The 20918-nt window shown below is 58.1% G+C and overlaps 1 protein-coding gene across 1 annotated transcript; it reads left to right on the top strand.

Moving 5' to 3' along the window:
• Positions 1-18000: 18000 nt before the first annotated feature.
• Positions 18001-20783, top strand: DLX4 (distal-less homeobox 4). Its single transcript, XM_052705068.1, has 3 exons — positions 18001-18283; positions 19365-19558; positions 20320-20783. The coding sequence occupies exons 1-3, from the start codon at positions 18001-18003 to the stop codon at positions 20572-20574; spliced, it is 732 nt and encodes a 243-aa protein (XP_052561028.1). The 3' UTR covers positions 20575-20783.
• The last annotated feature ends 135 nt before the right edge of the window (positions 20784-20918 follow it).

The raw sequence follows: 20918 nt of genomic DNA, 5'->3' as shown, positions 1-20918 counted from the left end.
AAATGGGAGTTTTCTCTGATTTCCCAGAGGAGCAGCTTAGGGAAGCAAGCCCACGCTCCTATCCCACTCCCCAGGTGAGCTGCTCACGGGATCCCCTGCATATTCTGGAACAGAGCAGCATGAGGTGTCCTTTTCCAGCTCATCCCTCAGTTTCCTCAGCCACCACCTTGCTCTCAGGTGGGAGGGCACCGTGCATCCCACGGAGCTGCAGGCAGCACACGCACACCCTGTGCTCGCTGCCATGTGCCCCACGCTGACATGTGGGGCTCCGTGCTGGCACCCAGCGCTCACCCACACAGAGTGCCCTCTTCCAGATCCTTGCATGAGCCACCCGTGACTCCAATGCCCAGGAATGCTGCCGTTGGCCGGCTGGGGATTGCATCAAGCCCGTAAACTCGTTCCGCACAGGATGGGGCGGCTTGGTGACACCTGCTTGTGTGCAATGTGGCACTTCTGGGGACGCCCGCTCACCGTGGGCTCAGGAAGAGGGAGGGGAGGGCTGGTGCATCATCCTGCTGCCAGGTGGCACGGGGTGCCCACAGCCTCAGCGCCGTTTTCAGGACCTCTTCCACTCCTCTACAAGCTTCCCAAGCCTCAATTTTGCACTTCTCCAAATCTGTCACTTTTTTTCCAGTTCTCCATCCAGGAAGAATCCAGCTGGAAAGAAGGCAGTTCTGCTGTGCTGATGGCAAACTGCATCTTTACAACTCCGAGCACTTACTTTTGGCCTTAAAAACCAAAGGGAGCTTTCCACATTCTGCTCATCGTCACCAGGGCCGTGTTCCCACCTGGTTCGTGCTGCTGGCCTTTTCTCCCTAGAGGCAAGTGAACGGATAGGGCTGTGCCTCCCTCCCTGCTGCTGTGGGATAGCAGGGCTCACCTCTCCCAGCACGGCGCCTGCATTAGGCTGGGTGCATTACTGGAGCCATCTCTGCACGGACTGTAGACAGAGCCCCAGGTGCTCTGCTCTCAGATGCAGACGTCCTCGCTCTGAACATCTGAAGCTGGGCGAAACAAACACCACCCTTGACGTTTCTCACATACATTAAAGGCTAAGTGGCTGATAAGGAACCTGCTGGTTTCTAGCCTAAATTTATTAATGTCCAACGTATACAAACTCATCCTTGTCGTCGCACTGTCTGTCCTTTAAGTCCACGTTGCTTTTCCACCTCATGAGCATTTAGGCAGAGCCCCTCCTTAGGCAGAACAAGACCATTCCCATTCACCTGTGAGAGCCAAGGTCTCGCAGCCTCCCCCAGGGCTCTCCAGTTACCCTCGTGGTGCTGCTTCTTGATGGAAATAATGCACTGTATTCCGGGTGAGATACCTCAAAGGTATCAAGGTAAACAAGGAATACCCAGTTTCTGCTGGAAACACGGAGGAGAATTGATCCCAGGATTGTATAACCCACGCCCATGCGTTCTGCCACATCCCATCTGCAACTCATGGTCATCCCAGGGCTCTGTAACGCACTCAGGTGTTTCTCTCTGCTGGAGGCAATTGCTATCTGACCCAATCTGAAATGTTCAGTCTTTCTGGCCCAAGCCGTGCGCCTGGGCAACTTCTCTCTTCAGGTGGAAAGTCTTATCTCAAGAGTTACCCAACAAGGCAAGGGAAATTGGTAGGATTCATGCAGCTCCGGGCCTTTAAGAACCTCTGGTGCATTTACAATGAGAAGCTGGCAAGAAATATCTTTTCAAAACGGTATGAAATTTGGGAAGAAATCATTCCAGAGTAGAAAGTGGGACAGCATAGAAGGAGGCAGGCAGTGAATTTGGACAAACTATGAACCAAAATATTTGGACAGCCCTTGAGTTTCTGGGTTTCTGCATGGAGTTGGGAGCGAGCCCTCCTCAGTTCATCCAGCTTTGGATGGCGAGAAACATCAACATCATTTTTTTGTTGTTTTCTTCCCTTTCTGAAAGAGCTGGAAATTTCAAAATCCTGAAACTCTTCCCAAAATGAAACAGCTGGTGGTTGCTCAACGCTCTCCGTTCCTACCTCCGCCCTCCCGATGAGTTACACAGAGGGTGTGACATTGGGATCACGCTGATCCCCAGGTGCTGGAAGGAGCCACTTCCAGCAGCTTCTCCCTAAGTAGGGCTCAGTCCCTGTCAGCTGGTGAACCCATCCCAGCCGTGGGGAACAGCCCATTCCCTTGGCTCACCTCTGTCCCAGCACCACTCGGGGCAGCATCGCAGGATGCCACAGCTTCTCCTCATCCCACGTTGTTTGTCTCCATGGGGAAATCCACCGCTTCTCGTTTAAACGAGAGCCAGATCGAGCCGTCAGCATCTCACACTTCAAGCACCAGGGCTTTCTCTGTATTCATGCAAAAGGTTGGGGTTATTACTGGAGAGGTGAAAATTGGATAATAGCGATGTCTCAGGGGTGCCAGTCGTCCTGGACTGGAGCAATTCTTTGTTTTGAGCGCATCATAATTCCTCAGTGACTGCTGGCTGGAGCCTGGTGTCTTACTTGCATTTATGGGCTGCGAGTGGATGATTATAGAAAATGCAGTAATTAAATAAGTACTTTGGCTGAATAGGTTTGGCCTGGGAAAGAGTAAAATTAGACAAGGCAGCATGAGCTGTTCCAAATCGTGAACTCTGATTAATTTCACTTTCTTTTCTTGTGATGTGTCCAGCAATGTGCAGGAGGAGGAGCTGTCAGCGTGGAACTGTTCGGCCGGTGAATTGGAGCCAATAATCTGAAACGCCCCCATGTTTTTGCAGTGTGTGGCAGTCCCATCCTTCAAGGGGCAGCACAAGTTGCCTGTGAGATTCGGGTCAGTGGGAAAGCCACAAGGAGAGCTCAGTTCTCCAGGCTCCATCCGCTGGCTGATGCTGCCTCTTCTGTTGCCTGCTTTCTTGGCTAGGCTTCTGCACGGGCTGGAGAGGGAAGGTGTTTTTGGGGCTGCCTGCTCACAACATTTTCATGATGGCATCTCTGGTGGAAGCTCACAGCTCTTCCCCCCGCGCTTTGCATGCAGAGCTCCTCTCCAGCACAACAGAGCTGAGGCAGGGGTTGAACTGGCTCCAGCCAGGCAGCAACCTACAATTAACCAAGCATCTCTGGGATGCCATCAACACAGGATTCCCTTTGATGAAGCGTCGTATCCAGGTAACCTGTTCCTAATCAAACAAGACACCTGGGTGCACAGGAAAGGGCACTGCCGGCCATTCCAGGAGCGCTGTGGGCAGAGCAAACAGGAAGCAGAGGGCCGGAGCATGGCAGGCACTCCACCTTGGCCCAGGGGTGTTGGGCAGGTGACGAGTCACATAGAGCTGGTCCCTCTCCTGCTCTGGGAGTGACGCATTGTTTTGAACGAGAAATTCCAGGAGCGTTGATAGTCCTTTTGCTTTAAGGATGGCTGCATAGCTTGAGGTTTTTGGGGTTAAATCCACAAAGGTGCTGACCTTCCTTGCTCTCCAGAGCCCTATAGGATCTGGGGACAGGGCTCAGTTCGAAGAGTTTGTGGAGGTGTCAGGGGAAGGATGGTCACCTCTTGAGGGTGAGTTTGGAGTGCTGGATGTGCCAAGGGGAGGATGGTCACCTCCTGAGCAAACAAAGAGCACAGCCATTGCAAGCCATAACTCACTGTGCTACTCTGAAGCAGGTGGAGGTCACCTCTCCCTCTTCCCGCATCCTGCAGAGGGAGCTGGTGGTGCTTTGAATTGTTTGCCATGAAGTCTGGTCCTGATGCTTGCGTAAGAGTGAGATGCCAAAACGCCTGCATGGTTTGGGCTGTTGGAGCCACCCGTGGGGCCTTTGGCCTCTCTGAGCCACATGGCTCTTGCAGCATCTCCTGGTGCTGAAGGTGGAGGTTGGATAAGGTAACTCAAAATGGTGTTAAAGAGAGCGTTTCCAGCGTCTGTTCAGATCCTCCTCTCTGAGGTTCCCTTCTCTTTGGGTTTCCTTCCTCTTCTCCCTTCCCAGATCAAAAGGTGAACTCTTGACTGAACCTTATGGAGAGCTGGGTCTAAGGAGAACAGATATCCCAGATCCTGTGAGTGGAAAGATGAGTGATATCTGAACCCCATCACTGCAGGACTGTGGCTAGATTCCCTTCAGACGTGTAGCCGCTGAAACCACTCAGGTTGAGGCACGACGTTGCAATCCTAGGAGCACTTCCAGCAGATCTCCTCTTGGGCCAACACGCAGGGAGCAGAGCTGGGGCTGCCAGGGCTGAGCTGAGCAGCCATGGCTGCTTCTGGGGACTGATGGGCTCTGCAAGGCCAACAACCTCCAAGGTCTTCCATGGTCTCCTTGGCAAATGCTGCTCCGGGCCGCTTTCCCTCGTCGTTGCTTTGCTGTTCTCAGCGACTTGTGAGGGAAGGGCAAACATCAAAAGCTGGATGGGAGCATCCAAAAGTTCATCTGAAGCACGCAGACCTTTAGCATTTGTAACGGGAAGTTGGAGAGATTTCAAGCACTCTCATCCCACCTCCTGGCGCTTCTGTTTCTGGTTAGGGCCAGACGTAACCACAAGAACAAGCTTTCTCACGGTGTTTCAGCACATTTCCTATTGGTCCTGGAAGAAAACTGGAAGAACGTTTGAAATTAAGAGGACATCCAGCCTTTGTAGAACCACAGGCTGTTTTGGAAACAGGCACGGGCTCTGAGTGTTGATGGGTTGAGCAAATTCTCTTGAACCGGTTTGCGCCATCCCAGCTCATAAGCATCCCCTCAAACGAGGAGAGCTGACACTTTGCCTTGTGGAGAAATGAGTTCTGAAGTGGGACCCTGGGTTACTCCAGGTGTCTGGGAAGGGTTGGTTCATCCCTTGGCCTCAGCAGCCCGTGGAGAATCCTTCCAATGGGAAGAGAAAGAGAACTCACTGTGCCTTGCTGCCACCGTGGGAGATGAACCTCTGTCCATGCAGATCTTCAGCCACGTATTTCTTATTGCATTGAGTGCAAGCTGTGCCACAGGACTCAGTGGGGATTACGAAGAGGCTGTAGCCATTTTCCATGTATTCTGTTTGGGATTTGAGTCCTCACTGTCTAACAGTTTTCTATCTATTTTGAAGATTCAAAAGCATCACACTGGGAAGAGGCAGCTGGGGCACACCAGGAGAAGGCTGAAAACCACAGAGCTGCACCTGCAGTTGGCATTGGCTCCCTGTGAAGTGTGGGTAAAGCTTACTTTCCCTGTTTTATCTTCGCTAAGTCTTAATCACGAGTTGCTGCAACTCCTTGCACTGGGTTAACTCAGAGGAAATCCCCAGATCAGGTCATCCTCTGCACTCAGACCCTGATCCTCTAACCAGAGGTCCCTTCCAACCTTAATTATTCCATGATCCTGTGTTTGAACATGGCTAAATCCAGAAATAAGTGCATTAGGTCCAGCAACTGTTATCTACCAAGACAGGGGAGCAGGTAAGGGAAATTGACCAAGACCACTCAGCAGCCTTGCTTGGAGCACATCCCAAATCCCCAGGCAACCTTGCCACCCTTTGGCCACGCTACCTCCCCTGGGCAAGGAGAAGTTTCCTGGGACAACACTTTCTACTCATTGGCCCATTTTTATTTTTTTTTTAATTAAATTTTGGTAGCATCTTTTCTTATTACTCTTCCCCTGTACCTTAGGCATTGCTCTGAGTCCACTGGGGCTCATTGCACGCCCGCTCCTCCCCTCCTCTCCTCGGCCACCCTACAGCTACGCTGCCGTCAACGTGCCTCGGTTTCATCAATCCCCAAGCTGTACATCAAAGGCTGCATTTGCTTAGCAGCGCGCTTCCCTGGCAGGCTTCAGGGATTAATCACACCCGGCCCTGCGTGGAAAGCGTGACCGTGTCACAGTTGTTTGTGTCGGATGGGTGCTCTCCTGGTTATCCTACAGCCGTGCCACCTTTGGCCTCCGTGGATGCTCCATTTCCGTTGCAATTTCTTTGGGTTGGCTGGAAGTGCTCCATGGAAGGTGCCAGCACGTGTAGTTCGTGGACAGGTTGGGTATTAGGAGCAATTTCTTCTTAGAAAGAGTTATAAAGCATCGGCACAGGGAGGTGGGGTGTCACCACCCTGGAGGGGACTTGGGGACACGGCCATTGGGCATGGTGGGGTGGGTTGGGGTTGGATGTGGGGATCTGAGGGGTCAATTCCAGCCTTCATGATCTGATAACATCCTTGATTTATTCAGCTTGCTGGTGCAGTCAGGAGTCCCCGGGGCGAAGCTGCACCCTGCCGTGTAGGTGCCGTGCAAGCAGCAATCATTTCTGCCTCTGGAGCTTCGTAGTCTGCTAGAAAATGAGAAAAATCAGCGGATAATTTCCAGGGAGCCTGAAAAAAAAAAACCATGGGACAATACCATGATTGCTGCCTCCATCCAGCCCCAGATGGGAGCATTGGAGGCCACCATGAGAAGGTTCAAAGCAGCCCTGGGAGGAGAGGACAGGCTCCACTGGCACCCGGAGCGAGCACTGGGGAACTGCTGGTGAGCTGGTGACAGCTCCACATGGGCTGTGCTTGTACCCTCAGAGAATGAGGGTCAGGAGCCAAATCTGAAGCTGGGTGGGAGTTTGGGGATTGTTCATGGGCTTCAGCTGCTGCTTGGGTGTGCACCAAGCTCCAGGAGCTGGGCACTGAGGGGTCTTTCACAGCTTTCTGGGGTAGAAGACGCGAGGGGTGGGGAAAGCTCAGCTTCACCCAGCGTGTGCCATTGGGTCAGAGCTTTTCTGGAGGTTGAGTCCGTGCAAGCAGAAATGCTCAAGGATCAACAATGGGATCCTGGCTGGAGTGGGATTGTAGGTTCTGGAATTTAGGGCTCTATGGCCAGCAAAAGCATCTGCTCACAGTGGCAGAAAGAAGCCACGGGAGAGAGGAGCGCTATTGAGAAACAGGCGCTGCCCCGAGGAGCTTGCAAAAAAGCTGGGAGGGGAAGTAAACAGAGCAGGACAGGATTGCAGCACCCTGCCCTGGCCCTGTCCTGCAGCCTACATGCCCTGTGCTCTGCTGGCATCACACCCAGCACTGCTTTGCTGCACCACAGCCCAGGGATGCGGCGTGTGGTGGGAAGAGGAGATGCCACGATGCATTGCAGTGAGCAGAGGGTCTGCCGAGCCTGGGGGACAAGTGGCACATCTGTATGGAGAGCTGCAGGACCCCCAGGGCTTGGGGACAGTGCTGCTTGGGCAGAGCAGCTGTAGCATCCCCAGGAGGATGCCCAGCCATGCAGGCAAGGGACAACTGCAGCAGACGATGCGATACCGAAGGCTGTGCAGGGATGATTTTGTTCCCCCACTAACTTTAAGATCCCAGCTTCAAACCTCTGCATTCACCTTAATTTCTCCCTTGGCAAGATAAGGATCCTGGGCACTCAGGGATGAACACCCTGCGTTGCATCCTCTTCCATAATCAGTGTCACCACCCCGCTGCACGCTGCGGGAATGGGGAGCTGTCAGGGGCCAGGGGAGGAGGCTGCCTTCCTGTGGGTGTGTTTTCCAGAGCAGGAGAGAAAACTGGAGGATCCGACAGCAGCCAAACAAGGTGACTCCATAGTGAGGAATGCAGGCACAGGCTCCGTGCATGTGAGATGCAGAGAGCAGATAGAAGGGCAGATGCAAAAGGCTTTTGCTTAGGAGCTTTTGCCAGCACAGCCACAGCATTGGCAGCTGGGGGAGGAAGGGTCGGTCCCAGCGTCTCCAAGCAGGGTGGAATGGTGTGAAAGTGATGCCCGGTTAATTGGCAAAGTTCATTGCTATGAGATTATTGCTGCTGATGTCTTGGCAGGACCAATAAAGCTTGTAGAGAAGTGCTGAGATAACGAGAGTTTTAAAATAGGAAGTTTTAAAATGATAAAGGGGATGAAGTGCAGAGAAAATCTGAATGCTTGTGAGTGTGAGAGGACAAAGAAAGCTGCGGGGTGACCTCACTGCAGCCTTTCAATACCTAAAGGGAGCCTACAGAGGGGAGGGGAATCAACTCTTTGAGAGGGTTGATACGTGTAGGACCAGGGGAAATGGTTTTAAGTTGAGGGAGGGGAGATTGAGGTCGGACATCAGGGGGAAATTCTTTACCCAGAGAGTGGTGAGGTGCTGGAACAGCTGCCCAGAGAGATTGTGGATGCCCGTCCTTGGAGGTGTTCAAGGCCAGGTTGGATGGGGCCCTGGGCAGCCTGGTTTAGCATTAAACGTGGAGGTTGTTGGCCCTGCATGTGGCAGGGGTTTGGAGCTTCATGATCCTTGAGGTCCCTTCCAACCTTGGCCATTCTATGACTCTGTGATTCTGTGACAAAGGGATGGGCAGGAGCTCGCTGCAGGGACAGCCATCCCCAGGCCACTTCCTTTGGGGTTTACAGTGCAGGAACTGAAGGAATCCCAAACCCGATCCCAAGCCCCCATGCCCTCAGTGTGCAGAGCTGGTTGTGGCTCTGTGCCATGCAGAGCTTTCTCTCTGGGCATCAGGCAGGCCCTGCTTCTCCCCTCTCACATCCTGGGATGTGGATGGCACGGGCAGAGCTGCAGGTGATGCCACGTGAAGAGGTGATGGCAACAGGGGGCTGTTCTCCCCTGACACGATGGCTCCATGGGACCCTGTGCTGGAAAAACAGGGGAAGATCTGTGCCCCTTTGGGGTGAGGATGCTGGGAAAGCTCACTGTATGAACGCAGCACATTATGTGGGTATTTCCATCCCTCTGCATGCTGCCATGCTCAGCATCTGGCTGGGAGCTGCTGGGACCCTCCTGCACTGGGTTCCAACCCGACACAGGGCTGAGCTGCACATGTACTCGGCCCCATCTGCCTTTGATCTTAAACCCTGTCAAGAAGGATGCTGCTCAGGAATCTCACCCATCAGGTACCATCCAGAGGCAGCTGCTCTGTCACCGCGGTGACCAATGCCTGACAGCTCCGGGAGCGCAGCCTCCACCTTCTGCCCCCGGGCCTGGAGGCAGCGTGTGAGGGCTCCGGGCTCTGTGCTCCCTACCCATGGGCATCAGCTGCCAGAGCAGCCCCGGGTCCCCAGCTGCGTGTTGGAGCTGCTGTGTGCTTCTGGTCGACGGGCTGCCGTCGAGCAGGGAGGCTGCAGGTTGTCCATCGCATCCTCTGGTGGTGCCCAGGGTGAGGGTACCGCGGGGGTGTCTCTGGCTGCCAGTCGGTGCCAGCGCAGCCGCTTTGCCTCTTCCATCCTCCTCTGCCCGAATATCTCGAGCGCTTTCTCCCAGCTCGGGGTGGGGAAGCCACTAGATGGCAACGTTACCTGCAGCCCGGCCTCGCTGCTGGGGACGGAGCCGCTGGGACCCCGGCGGGGTGAGCGCGAAGGCGGAGAGCTGCCGAACATCACCGCGGTTCCATTCGCTGGTTCACAGCATCACGGAATGGCCAGGGTTGGAAGGGACCTCGAGGATCTGAAGCTCCAACCCCCTGCCACACACAGGGCCACCAACCTCCACATTTCACACCAGCCCAGGCTGCCCAGAGCCCCATCCAACCAGGCCTTGAACACCTCCAGGGATGGACGGGGCATCACAGCCTCTCTGGCAGCTGTTCCACCACCTCACTGCTCTCATAGCAAAGAACTTCCCCCTGACATCCAACCTCAAATTCCCTCCCTCAACTTCAAACAATTTCTCCTTGTCCTGCTGTTATCTCCTCTTTCACAGAGTTGATTCCCCTCCTGTTTGCAGGCTCCCTTTAGGCACTGCAGGCTGCAATGAGGTCACCCCACAGCCTTCTTTTCTCCAGGCTGAACGACCCCAGCTCCCTCAGCCTGTCTTTGTAGGGAGGTGCTCCAGTCCCCTGATCATCTTTGTGGCTCCTCTGGACTCTCTCCAACAGCTCCCTGTCTTTCCTGTACTGGGGACTCCAGACCTGGACACAGTGCTGCAGATGTGGCCTCACAAGAGCAGAGCAGGGATGGACAATCACCTCCCTGTCCCTGCTGGCCACCCCTCTGCTGATGGAGCCCAGGATCCCATTTGCTTTCTGTAACCACACACTGCTGGCTCACGTTCAGCTTTTCATCCATCAGGACCCCCAGGTCCTTCTGCGCAGGGCTGCTCTCGAGGACCGCTCCTTCCAGTCTGTATGGATGCCTGAGATTCCTCCAGCCCAAGTGCCAAACCTTGCACTCTGCTGTGTTGAACCTCATCAGGTTCACCCGGGCCCAGCTTTCAAGTCTGTTGAGGTCCCCCTGAACGACATCCCTTCCTTCCACTGTGCCAACCGCACCGCTCAGCTTGGTGTCATGTTCACTCAGCAAAGCAGCTGCAGCATCACGAAGCATCAGGGGTGACAGCACACACACTCATACAGCAGCACTCATGTGCTCACGTGTCGTCGCCGTCCCCATGGTCTGAAATGCTCTGAGGAGATTTCTCAGGTGATGCCCAAAGTGACGCATCCTAGGAGTGCAGCACGGTGCTCCCGCATCCCACAGGGGTGGCTGAGACCCATCACAGCTTCTGCACATTTCCATCTGTGCTGCATCTCACCGAGGTTCTCGAGCAGAACCAGCCTGGCTCTGAGGCAGGAGGAGCACACTGGGAAACACCCATGTCTTCCTCTCTGCCTTTGTTGTCAATGCTGCCTGTGTGGTCGAACCATGTTGTATGTAATGCTAAACCATGTGCAGACCCCATGTGATGATGTTGGCCCTAAAATAAGGAAGAGGATGCAGGAACATGGCAGCACGCTTCTCCAAGGCATGGAGATGTCGATGGATTTGCCATTGCTCAGGGGACACGGTGTGCAAGGAAGTGAAGCTACAGCAGAGACAAGATGTGCTGCACGCCCATGGCGAGAAGGATGGGAGCCTTAAACTGGAGCTTGGAGCGATGCAACCAGTGAAATAATGAAGAGAGGACAGCACACAGCCTGGAGATGATGGACTGTGGGGAGGCACTGCCCTCAGATCCTTCCATCCCCGGTGCCTCCAGGTGCTCAGTGTTATTTTTCTTCCTGTTTTTAGGGCTTTTGTTCCTCCCCACCCACAGCCCTGTGAGCTCTGTAAAAGCTGTGTGCTTGGAAAGCAGCCTTTGTCACAAAATCACAGCATCACGGAATGGCCAGGGTTGGAAGGGACCTCAAGGACCTGAAGCTCCAACCCCCTGCTGCACGCAGGGCCACCGACCTCCACATTTCATAGCAGCCCAGGCTGCCCAGGGCCCCATCCAACCTGGCCTTGAACACCTCCAGGGATGGACGGGGCATCCACAATCTCTCTGGGCAGCTTTTCCAGCACCTCACCACTCTCATAGCAAAGAACTTCCCCCTGATATCCAACCTCAATCTTCCCTCCCTCAACTTCAAACCATTTCCCCTCGTCCTGCTGTTATCTCCCCTTTCACAGAGTTGATTCCCCTCCTATTTGTCCCCGCACCACCTGCATTGTGCCAGCCTCAAACCTCTGCTCTGTGTGCCCCAAAGCTGAAGGCACCCGTAAGGGGTCCCCGAGGTGGGATGGCACACACCAGGTGGTGCCACTGGCACAATGCAGACAGGGAGGGATCAGAGGGAAAGGGGTAGAGACCACCAAGAGACCCTCCAGGAGGTGAGAGATCACGAGTCCCATCTCCCCCCTCACGTCTCCTTTGTGGCACTGAGCATGACAGCTCCAGGCCCAGGCGTGCTGCCCGCCCTGGCAGTGGGGCTGCAGGTCTTTCCAGCCTTCCCACCTCCTTGCATGACTAACGGGGCTGGCTGGCTTCCAGCCGTGTCAGGACGGGACCCTGAACCACACCAGGTGGCCAAGAGGAAATGGAGAGGCCGGAGTTGCCTTCCTCATCCTCCTCCTCCTCCTCCTCCTCCTCATTGCTTGCCAGAGCCAAGGATGGCCGCGGTGGCCCCGTCCCCGTTGGCCCAGGCAGGACGGCCGCTCCCTATTACTCACGGGGATGATGTGGGGGGATGCAGGGGCGGAAAGTCGGAGCAAATGGAAAGTGGGCATTGGCCGCCAGCCTTGGTGTCCCATGGCTGCAGCTGGGCTGAGCTCAGCCCCGCACCGCGGCCACCCTGGACGTGGCACTCTGCTGCGACACGCACAGCGGGCTGCCGGGTGAGCGTGCGCGTCCTGTGTGCTCCTCTGCTCCTCTGTCCAGGTGGTGTGGAAGTCCAGTTCTCATGGGCTGGAGGAATTCACGCTTCCCATGCCTGGTGCCCTTTGGAGAGAGCTGACAATAACGTTCAACGCTCCTTTCCCAAAAGGCAGATTGCCCGACCCGGCCCCAGGGCTCCCAAAAGGCCATCAGTGGGTCAGCGCAGAGCATAGCTGGCTCCTTGGTTGTGTATTTTTACAGAAAATGGGTATTTCAAGGAAAAAAACCCTCCAACGTGAAGGATCTGTGCTGGTTACGATTCTGAGAGCACACAGGACGTGAACCCTCACCCATTTCCAGACTCATTTTCTGCATCATCTCCATCCGAATCGCTCTCGACAACCCAACGCTGTCCGCAGGGCCGCCCCTCACTCCCATGCCACACATCCAGGCAGCCCCGTGTCCTTTCCTCCCCACCACTCTGAGCTCATGGAAAGGAGGTGTGGGCGAGCTCTGGGAGCTCTGGCACTGGAGGAGCCCACGTGTGGTGCTTCCCCGTCCCACGTGGCCATGAGCTCATCTCCATCGGCGCTGGGATGTGGTCCATTGGGGCACGGGGCAAGGATGAATGGAAAGTGAGGCCGCTGCTCCGTCACCCTCCCGAATGCAGTTGGATGAGCTGCGAGAAGCGGAGCAAACCCCGAGCTGATAGCTATTATGGGATGGGATGGATGCATCTCTGTAATGTTTTAATGAGAAAAATTCTGCCCGGGTCAAAGTGAGAAAAGACACTGCTGGCAAAAAAAATCATTCTTTCCAATGAATCAACATTTTCCTCTAAAAAAAAAAACCAACAAAAAACCCACCACATTTCCAAATCCTCTCTCGGTGCCTTTTATTGCTCAGTGATGAGCAGCTCCAACCCACCAGCACTTCTGGGCTCCCAAATGGGACTTTGGGAACACCGAACCAGAACCCGGTGGGATTTTCCAAACAAAGGCTCCGCTGGGAGCTCAGCTGTGCTGTGTGGGGCGATGCTCGGCTTTGTGCAGGGTGGGATTGGGTTACGGGGCTCAGGCTGGGAAAGCTCATCCGCGGGGCACAGGTGGATTAAGGAATTCCAGTCCCCATTCAGTGTCCAGTGAAGCACAACTAATGGGGTGATGCAAAGAGCTGGGGCGGCTCGGGATGGGAGGGTGGTGTGAGCACTGTGGGGGAAAGCAGTGGGGTTTCCCACCAGGACTGCCTTCAAACTGTATGCTCCCACCTTTGGATTAGGGTTAAGTTGGTTTATGGGGCAACGCCAGCACAGCTGAGGGCAGGGGAATGTTGTGTGTCACCTCCAGAATGGGGACACCTCCAGTGGGGGAGGAAATAATCCTCCTGGATTGCTGAGCCGGATCAAAGCCTGGGGATGGGGATGGAAGAGGATGGGAATGGAAGTGGGACAGGATGGGAATGGTATAAAATGGGATGGCATAGGATGGGGGGTGGGGGTGGGGTGGGATGGGATGGGAACGGGATTGGCTTAGGATGGGAATGGGGATGGGGACAGGGATGGGGATGAGGATGGGGATAGGGAGGGGGATGGGATGGGATGGGATGGGATGGGATGGGATGGGATGGGATGGGATGGGATGGGGTGGAGACGGGATGGGATGGGATGGGATGGAGATGGGATGGGATGGGATGGGATGGGATGGGATGGAGATGGGATGGGATGGGATGGGATGGGATGGGATGGGATGGGATGGGACGGGATGGGGTGGAGATGGGATGGGATGGGATGGGATGGGATGGGATGGGATGGGATGGGATGGGATGGGATGGGATGGGATGGGATGGGATGGGATGGGATGGAATGGGGTGGGATGGAATGGGATGGGATGGGATGGAATGGGGTGGGATGGAATGGGATGGGATGGGATGGGATGGAGATGGGATGGGATGGAAATGGGATGGGATGCAGTGGGATGGAATGGAGATGGGATGGGATGGAAATGGGATGGGATGCAGTGGGATGGGATGGAACAGTCCTCCCACACCAGAGCCCAGCTTGGGAGCACACAGCATCACAGAGACCCTGGCAGTGCCACATTCCCCAGGGGAACTCCCCCCCCCGGCTGTTCCTGGGGACACTTTTGCACCTGAAAGCCATCGGGGTGGCAGCGATCCCGTCTACCCTGCTCCCTCAGAGACTCATAGGCGCCTCTTAATGGGACTTTAATTATACATTTACTGTCACCATTTTTTTTTTCTCCTCGTGCCTCTCTCCGGAGCTCAGCTCCCCAGCGATGTAAATACTCCAAGTGTGCCGTGGGGACTGTCAGCTCCACTAATGACCACCTGCAAGGCTGCCAGTGGCGTGGGGACACGCGGGTGACACCACCCCGTCTGGCTCAGCAGTGTCCCCAACCCCAAGGCAGCAGCTCTACCTCCAGCCCCCAGGGAGATGCTGTCAGACCCATGTCCTGCATGAGGACCGTGATGCTGGGCTGGTCCTGAGCAGCAGGATGATGACACGGCAGCAGCCATCCCCAGCAGAGCATCCCACACGCCTGAGGTGACGCCTGATGCTCACTGTCAGGTTGCATCCCAGTGCTGTACGTCCTTCCCTTGGAGCCCGGGCTGAGCTGAGCACTGTTCAGCATCATTCCACCAATGAATGCCGTGGGCTCTGCGTGCTGCGGGCACAATTAGGGGGGCAGCCCCTCACCCGCCGTTGGCTCCGACCCCAAGAAACAGCCATGAACATTCCCATCGCCGCTCATTTTCTCTCTGTTAATTAGGAAGGATACGAGGTCACCCACCAGAACGTCCCCAGTGCCTCTCCAAACCCACACGTCCCACTGGGGTGTGTGTGATGCTCGTGTGTGTGTGACACTGCTGTGTGCGTGGCGAGACACGACCCCCTAATTAATCTCAGGTGCTTCGTTAACGGCGCTGGGTCTCCTTTATCCAGAGATAGACTGGAGGTGGGGGTAGGTGGGGGAGGACGAGCCCCTCCTGAGCACCACTCTGTCACCAAGCCTCCAAATCCACCACAGGCTTCTGTAAAAAGGGGAATGCGCTGAATGCAGACATCCGCCTTCCCATGTCCCTGTATCCTCATGTCCCTGTGTCTCCCTGTCCCCGTGTTTCCACGTGTCCCCATGTTCCTGTGTCACCCTGACCGCATGCTCCCATGTCTCAGTGTCCCCATGTTGCCATGTCCCCACGTCCTTGTGTTCTCATGTCCCTGTATGCCTGTGCCCTTGTGTCCCCATGTCCCCATGTCCTCATGTCCCTGTGTCACCCCGCCCTTGTGTCATCCTGTCCCCATGTCCCCGTGTCCCCATGTCACCCTGTCCCTGTGTCCCAGCCAAGTGTGACACCCCACCACTGCGCATCCCCCCCATAAATCCCACCATATCCCCTCCCTCCCCAATCCTCCCCAACGACCCCCAAACACCTCCCCATCCCCATCTCCTTCCTACTGCATCCCCTCATTCCTCCCCTTTCCCCCCCTCTCCCCCCAACAAAAAACCAAACCAAACCAAACCACACCAAAACCACCCAAAGAAAGGCCCGGGCCAAGCCGGGATCATCCCAGCAATGCCTTCGGAGGGCTCAGGGCCGGAGGTTCATTAGCGCTGCGTTCGTTAGCGCGGCGGCAGGGCAGCATGGCGTGTGGGAGGGCAGACGCCAGGCTGTCTGCTCCCACTCGGTTCGGGGTGTTATTAACTTCTCCCCGGGCTGCCGCTCACCCGCAGCTCCTGCGCTTGGCTTCGGGCTTTCCCCGCGCCGCTCCATCTGCAGCGCCGTAATTACAGCTGCTGGGATCTCCCTTTATCTCGGGCGATCTCAGAGGTTTGTTACCTGGCACATGCTCTTCCCTCCCTCCCTCCTTTCCAACCCCCCCCCCCCTCCCTCCTTTCCCCCCCCCTCCTCGCGCTCCTCCCTCCCTGCACCCCTTTAATCCTTCCTGCTTTCATCAGCAGCCGGCAGCTACAAACCCGAACTCCGCTCTTCTCCTTTGCAGGATATTCTGAGGATGGGGAGGGAGGGGGGGGGAGGATTTTTGCAATATTCCCCATCCCGGGGGACAGCAGAGCCGCTCACAGAGCAGTGGGACCACGCGGGGACGTCTCTGTGCTCCCCAGCACCGCTCGGGTCCTGACGTGTATCAGCGCTTCCCAACCCCGACACCGAGGTTTGGAATTGGCCCCGAGCGCGGCTGTGATTTATTTTTTTAATTTAATCTGAGATGATTTGATGTATTTGCCTTGGCACCGGGTTCTCTTAAAACCCCAAACCCCGCTCAGGCAATGCGAGCTGCGCCTCGCAGCCCCAGTGCCGGGGTTCGAGGCTGCCCCGTGTGCCCCCTGCAGGTGTCGGAGCCATGGGGGCTGTGGGGCTCTGGGGACATTGGTCTCCGCCCCCAAGGGGTTGGGGCCGGTAAGGAACCAAGCGAGGGAAAGTGGAGCGGAGAGCTGTCCGTGAGCCCGCTCTGGATGGACAGACAGACTGCAGGGTTTGGGGATGCTCCACTGCACAGCTGTGGGTGCCCGACCCCAAATCTTGTTTGTGCGAGGCCAGGTTCTGCTGGGGAGGAGAGGGTGGCCTCAAACCCGCTTGCCTTTGGTGCTGCCCAATGGGAGACCCCCACCTGGGGGGACCCATCTGTTCTCCATTGGATGCAGTGGGACCAGACCCCCTGTTTGGCATCCTTGCCCAAGGGGGAACTTGGCTCTCCTTCCATCCTAAGCCGTATAAACGTGCACAGGGATGCCAGCATCTTGACAAGGGTGCAGCCATGCCAGGTGATGGAATGTGAGGCTCTTCTTGTCCCCCAAGGGGTGAAAAATGCCACCAAGGTCCCCTCTGCCCAACCTATCCTTAAAATATCCGAGCAGAGAGGTGGGCATGGCCTATGGGAGCCCTCATCCTTTGGAGCACCCACCCACCCAAAGCACCCACCCTGAGGGCTCAAGTATGGGCCCGATCCCACCTCTCCCCTGGGCACTGGACCCAGGTCCACGCTCCATATAGGGAGCCCAGAACCCCTGCCAATGGGGCTGTTCTATGGGTCCAGCTGTGCTGGGCACGATCCTGAGGTCAGGATGGAGGCGGATGGCAGAAGACCAACGGGGAATGGGACGGGGGCAGGAGCTGTTTGGTTCAGAGCCCGGGGCAGCAGCGGGGTCCCAGCCTGGGGGTTAGTGAGCAGCTCAGCTATTTATATCGGAGCTGCCGAGTGACTCAGAGCCGTCGCGATGGCGAGATGGAAACATGTTTTGGAGATGGTCTAATGGGAGGGTGGGGATGGGGGACCCTCCCTGCCAGCATCCCCAGCCAATGCCACCTCCTCCCAGGCAAAGCCCTCGTGGGGCGGCGCTGATGTGAGCCACCCGGCTCTGTGCCACCATGTCCCCAAACCGCAGAGGTGCAGCAGGTTGTCCCCCTGCAGCCAGCAGGCACCGAGGCATGAGGTCTCGTGTCCAACCCTCTGTCCGTGTCCGTCCAACCTCTGTCCACCTCTGCGCTTTCTCCCATCCCTGTTGTGCCCCCACACCGGTGACCCCGGTGCTTTTTGTCCCTCCGTGCCCAGGTGCAAGGGGTCGCTTCCCTTCACGCGCTGCCATTCGCTTTTTGTCCCCTCTAAGGACCGGGTCCCCGCGCAAAGCAGCGCCCAGCACTGAGGACAAGACCCTCCCTCAGGGGAGGTCCGGGACGCAGGGGGACGTCGCGGTGTCCCCCTCCCATCTCCCCTCCTGGCCACAGCCGGCCAGGGAGACCCCGCGTCGGGAGAGAGGCACAGAGGGGAGACCCCCGAGGGGAGGGCATCCAGGGGGCTGCCCCGGAGAGTGGGGGGGTGGGAGCGACGTCTCTGGGCGGGGCTCAGGGGGCGGGGCGGGGCGGGCAGGGGATCCCCCGGGCGCGGGGCCGCGGTGCGGCAGCGCGGAGCCCGGCGGGGGGGGCTGCGGGGCGCGGCGCTGCGGGCTCCGAGGGCGGTCCGGCCCGGCCCGGTCCGGTTCGGCCCGGCCATGACCATGAGCTCCGTCACCGAGAGCTTATTGGGCTCCGACCCATCCAAAACTTCTTTCCTGGAGCTCGGCCACCCCTCTCCTCCGCATTACCCGCTGCACGGCCTCCACCCCGCCGGCCACCCCCAGCACGACCCGTCGCCCTTCTCCTCCTACAGCCGGCCCGGTTCCTATCCTTACTCCGGCGGTCCTCCCCCCCCGCCCCACGGCGGCCCCTACCTGCCCTACCCGCCCCAGCATCCCCCGGCCGGGCTGGCCCACGGCGCCGGGCTGCAGGACGCAGGTAAGGCGGCCGCGGGGGGTTCCGGTCCCGATCCCGGTTCCCATCCCCGTTCCCATTCTCTGTCCCGTCCCGCCCCGTCGAGGCACCGCGGCGCTGCCGCTCCCCGCCCCGCAACCGTCGGAAGCGCTTCGGGGCGGCCCGTGGGCAGCGCGAGCGAGCGGGGGGCTCGGACCTCCGCTGGGGGGGAGTCCTAAGGGAGGGAAGACACGGCGGTGGGTGGGTGCGAGGCTGCGGGAAGCCCCCGGAGGGCTGCAGAGCCCCGGCTGTCCCGATCCCGCAGCTCCTCCCCTCGGTCCTGCCGCGCGCATCCCAATTGCCGTCTGTTTTCCCCCAAAGCTGAAAGCAAACCGCCACCTCTCCAGCTCCCCTTCTCCCCCCAGGGCTCCCAGCAGAGGGGTCCCACGCTCCGCTGAGCCCTTTCCCAAGGCAGCGGGGTGGGGGGTGCGGGGCTGCACACGCTCCTGATTTCCAGCGTCTCTCTGAGAGCAGAGGCTGTGCTGTCACCGCCGTCTACCCATGTCCCCAAAAGACCCGCAGATACTCAGAGCCACCACCGGGCTCGGAGGTGACACAGAACCCAAAGAGCAGGGCTGCCTGGGAGATGGGGGTCTCAGCCACCCCCCATCGCCTGGCAGGGCCCTGTCCCCCCACCCACCCCTCACAGCATGCATGCCACGGGGCTGTCACCTTCCTACTGTGGGGGTCGAGCAGTACTGAATGAATGGCGCCATCCCTCCACCTCATTCACTTTTTTTCTGAATGAAACGGTGAAGCAGAGGCAGATCCCTGTGCAAAGCAACCTCCACAGCGCAGCCCCACTGATGGGGCACCCATAGGGGCAGCGCAGCCCCGGTGGTGGGGCTCAGCAGTGCCAACACAGCCCCTGTTAACAGAACGGCCCCAAGGAGCAACGCAGCCCCCAGGGACGGGGCAGGGCAGCCCCCAGTGCCATTGCAGTCCCCAATGTCCCCAGGGACAGCGCAGCCCCCATTGACAGCACAGCCCCCCAGGCACAGCACATCCACAGCGCTGTGGTTCCCCTCCTGTCCCCACTGACTCTCCTCTCCTCTCCCTCCCCAAGAACCCAACAAGCCTCCGCCAGTGGCCAACGGCGAGCTGCGCCTCAACGGCAAGGGGAAGAAGCTGCGCAAACCACGCACCATCTACTCCAGCCTGCAGCTGCAGGCCCTCAACCAACGCTTCCAGCAGACCCAATACCTGGCGCTGCCCGAGCGCGCCGAGCTGGCGGCCCAGCTGGGGCTCACCCAGACCCAGGTAGGGCTGAGCCCCCCGACCCCGACACCCAGCGCCTCCCCGGGGGACGTTTGTGGCGCACGCACGGATCGAGTCCGGATCGGGGCGCCTTGGAGCCGTGCCGTGCAGCCGGCGCCGCTGGGGCCCTGCGGGTGGGATTTGGGGTGCCCCTGCTCGCACCTCCCAGAGGCAGAGGGACTTTCCCAGCCCTGGAGCCTGGCTGCTGGCCCAGCCGTGCCCGGCGTTGGGCGGCCCCGCGCCGCGGGATGGGGTGAGTGGGTTTTTGAAGGCGATGGGGAGAGACAGGCAGGCGGCAGCGGTGCAGCCCGGAGCCAGGGGCGAAGCGAGCTCATAAAGACGGGGAAGAGGAGGCAAGTGGGAACCTGCCGACAGCGCGGGGGGGACCGTGGGGAGGAATGAGTGGGGCCACCACCCCGAGCAGAGCGCTGCGGGCCCCACCGCGCCGCGCCCCAGCAGTGCTCCTGCGCCCGGGTTGGGCTGGAGGGGGGCACAGCTGGGGGCACACGTGGGGACGCACGGGGCTGGAGGCTCTCGAGTTGCTCTCTGCTCTCCCTGTTTCCCGTATCGTCGTCTCCTCCAGCTCCTCGTGGTGGATTCTCTAGTGGCTCGCACAGGGTTGGGTTCATCTCGTGGACCCCCACACAGGTGTACTCCTAAGGTGGGGGATGAAACAGCTGCAAAGTCGTGGTACCTGAGGGGTGGGACGTTGCTCACCGGTGCCACCCTCCCCACATCCCTGCTCACCCCACTCTCACCCACAGGTCAAAATCTGGTTCCAGAACAAGCGCTCCAAGTACAAGAAGATCATGAAGCAGGGCTCGAGCGCACCCGATGGGGAGCAGCACCTGCACACCTCCTCCTCGCTGTCCCCCTGCTCCCCCAGCATCCCCCCGCTCTGGGACATCCCTGTGCCAGGCAAAGGGCCCCCACTGCCCCCCAGCAACTACATCAGCAGCTTTGGAGCCTGGTATCAGCCTCACCCTCAGGACTCCGTGCCCCGTGGTCCCATGATGTGACACCACTACGGCTGCAGCACCCAGCGGATCCGGGAGGGCCAGCGAGGGGGGGACGTGCCTCCGAGCCCTGATGGGCGATGCTATGGGGGACCCCAGCAAATGGAGGATGAAGAAGAGGAGGAGGAAGGCGACCCCTGTCTGCAGGGACCCCCACTGTGGGCTGAAGTGAGATGTCCCCGGCACAGAGCCCTGGTACGGGCGGGACAGGACTTGGCCAAGCTGCAGCCCCAAGGTCCATGGGCACAGAGGGGCTGGAGGGGTCCCCGGACCCCCTGCTCCAGGACCTGGCTTTATTTATAAGCGCCATCTGTGAACCTCTGTGCCCCCTGTTATAAACAGGCTGT

The sequence above is a fragment of the Tympanuchus pallidicinctus genome, unplaced genomic scaffold, assembly GCF_026119805.1.
Source record: "Tympanuchus pallidicinctus isolate F22 unplaced genomic scaffold, pur_lepc_1.0 scaffold51, whole genome shotgun sequence".
NCBI lineage: Eukaryota > Metazoa > Chordata > Aves > Galliformes > Phasianidae > Tympanuchus > Tympanuchus pallidicinctus.
Note: the sequence above shows the minus strand (reverse complement) of the source record. Positions and strands in the feature narration are given on the sequence as shown.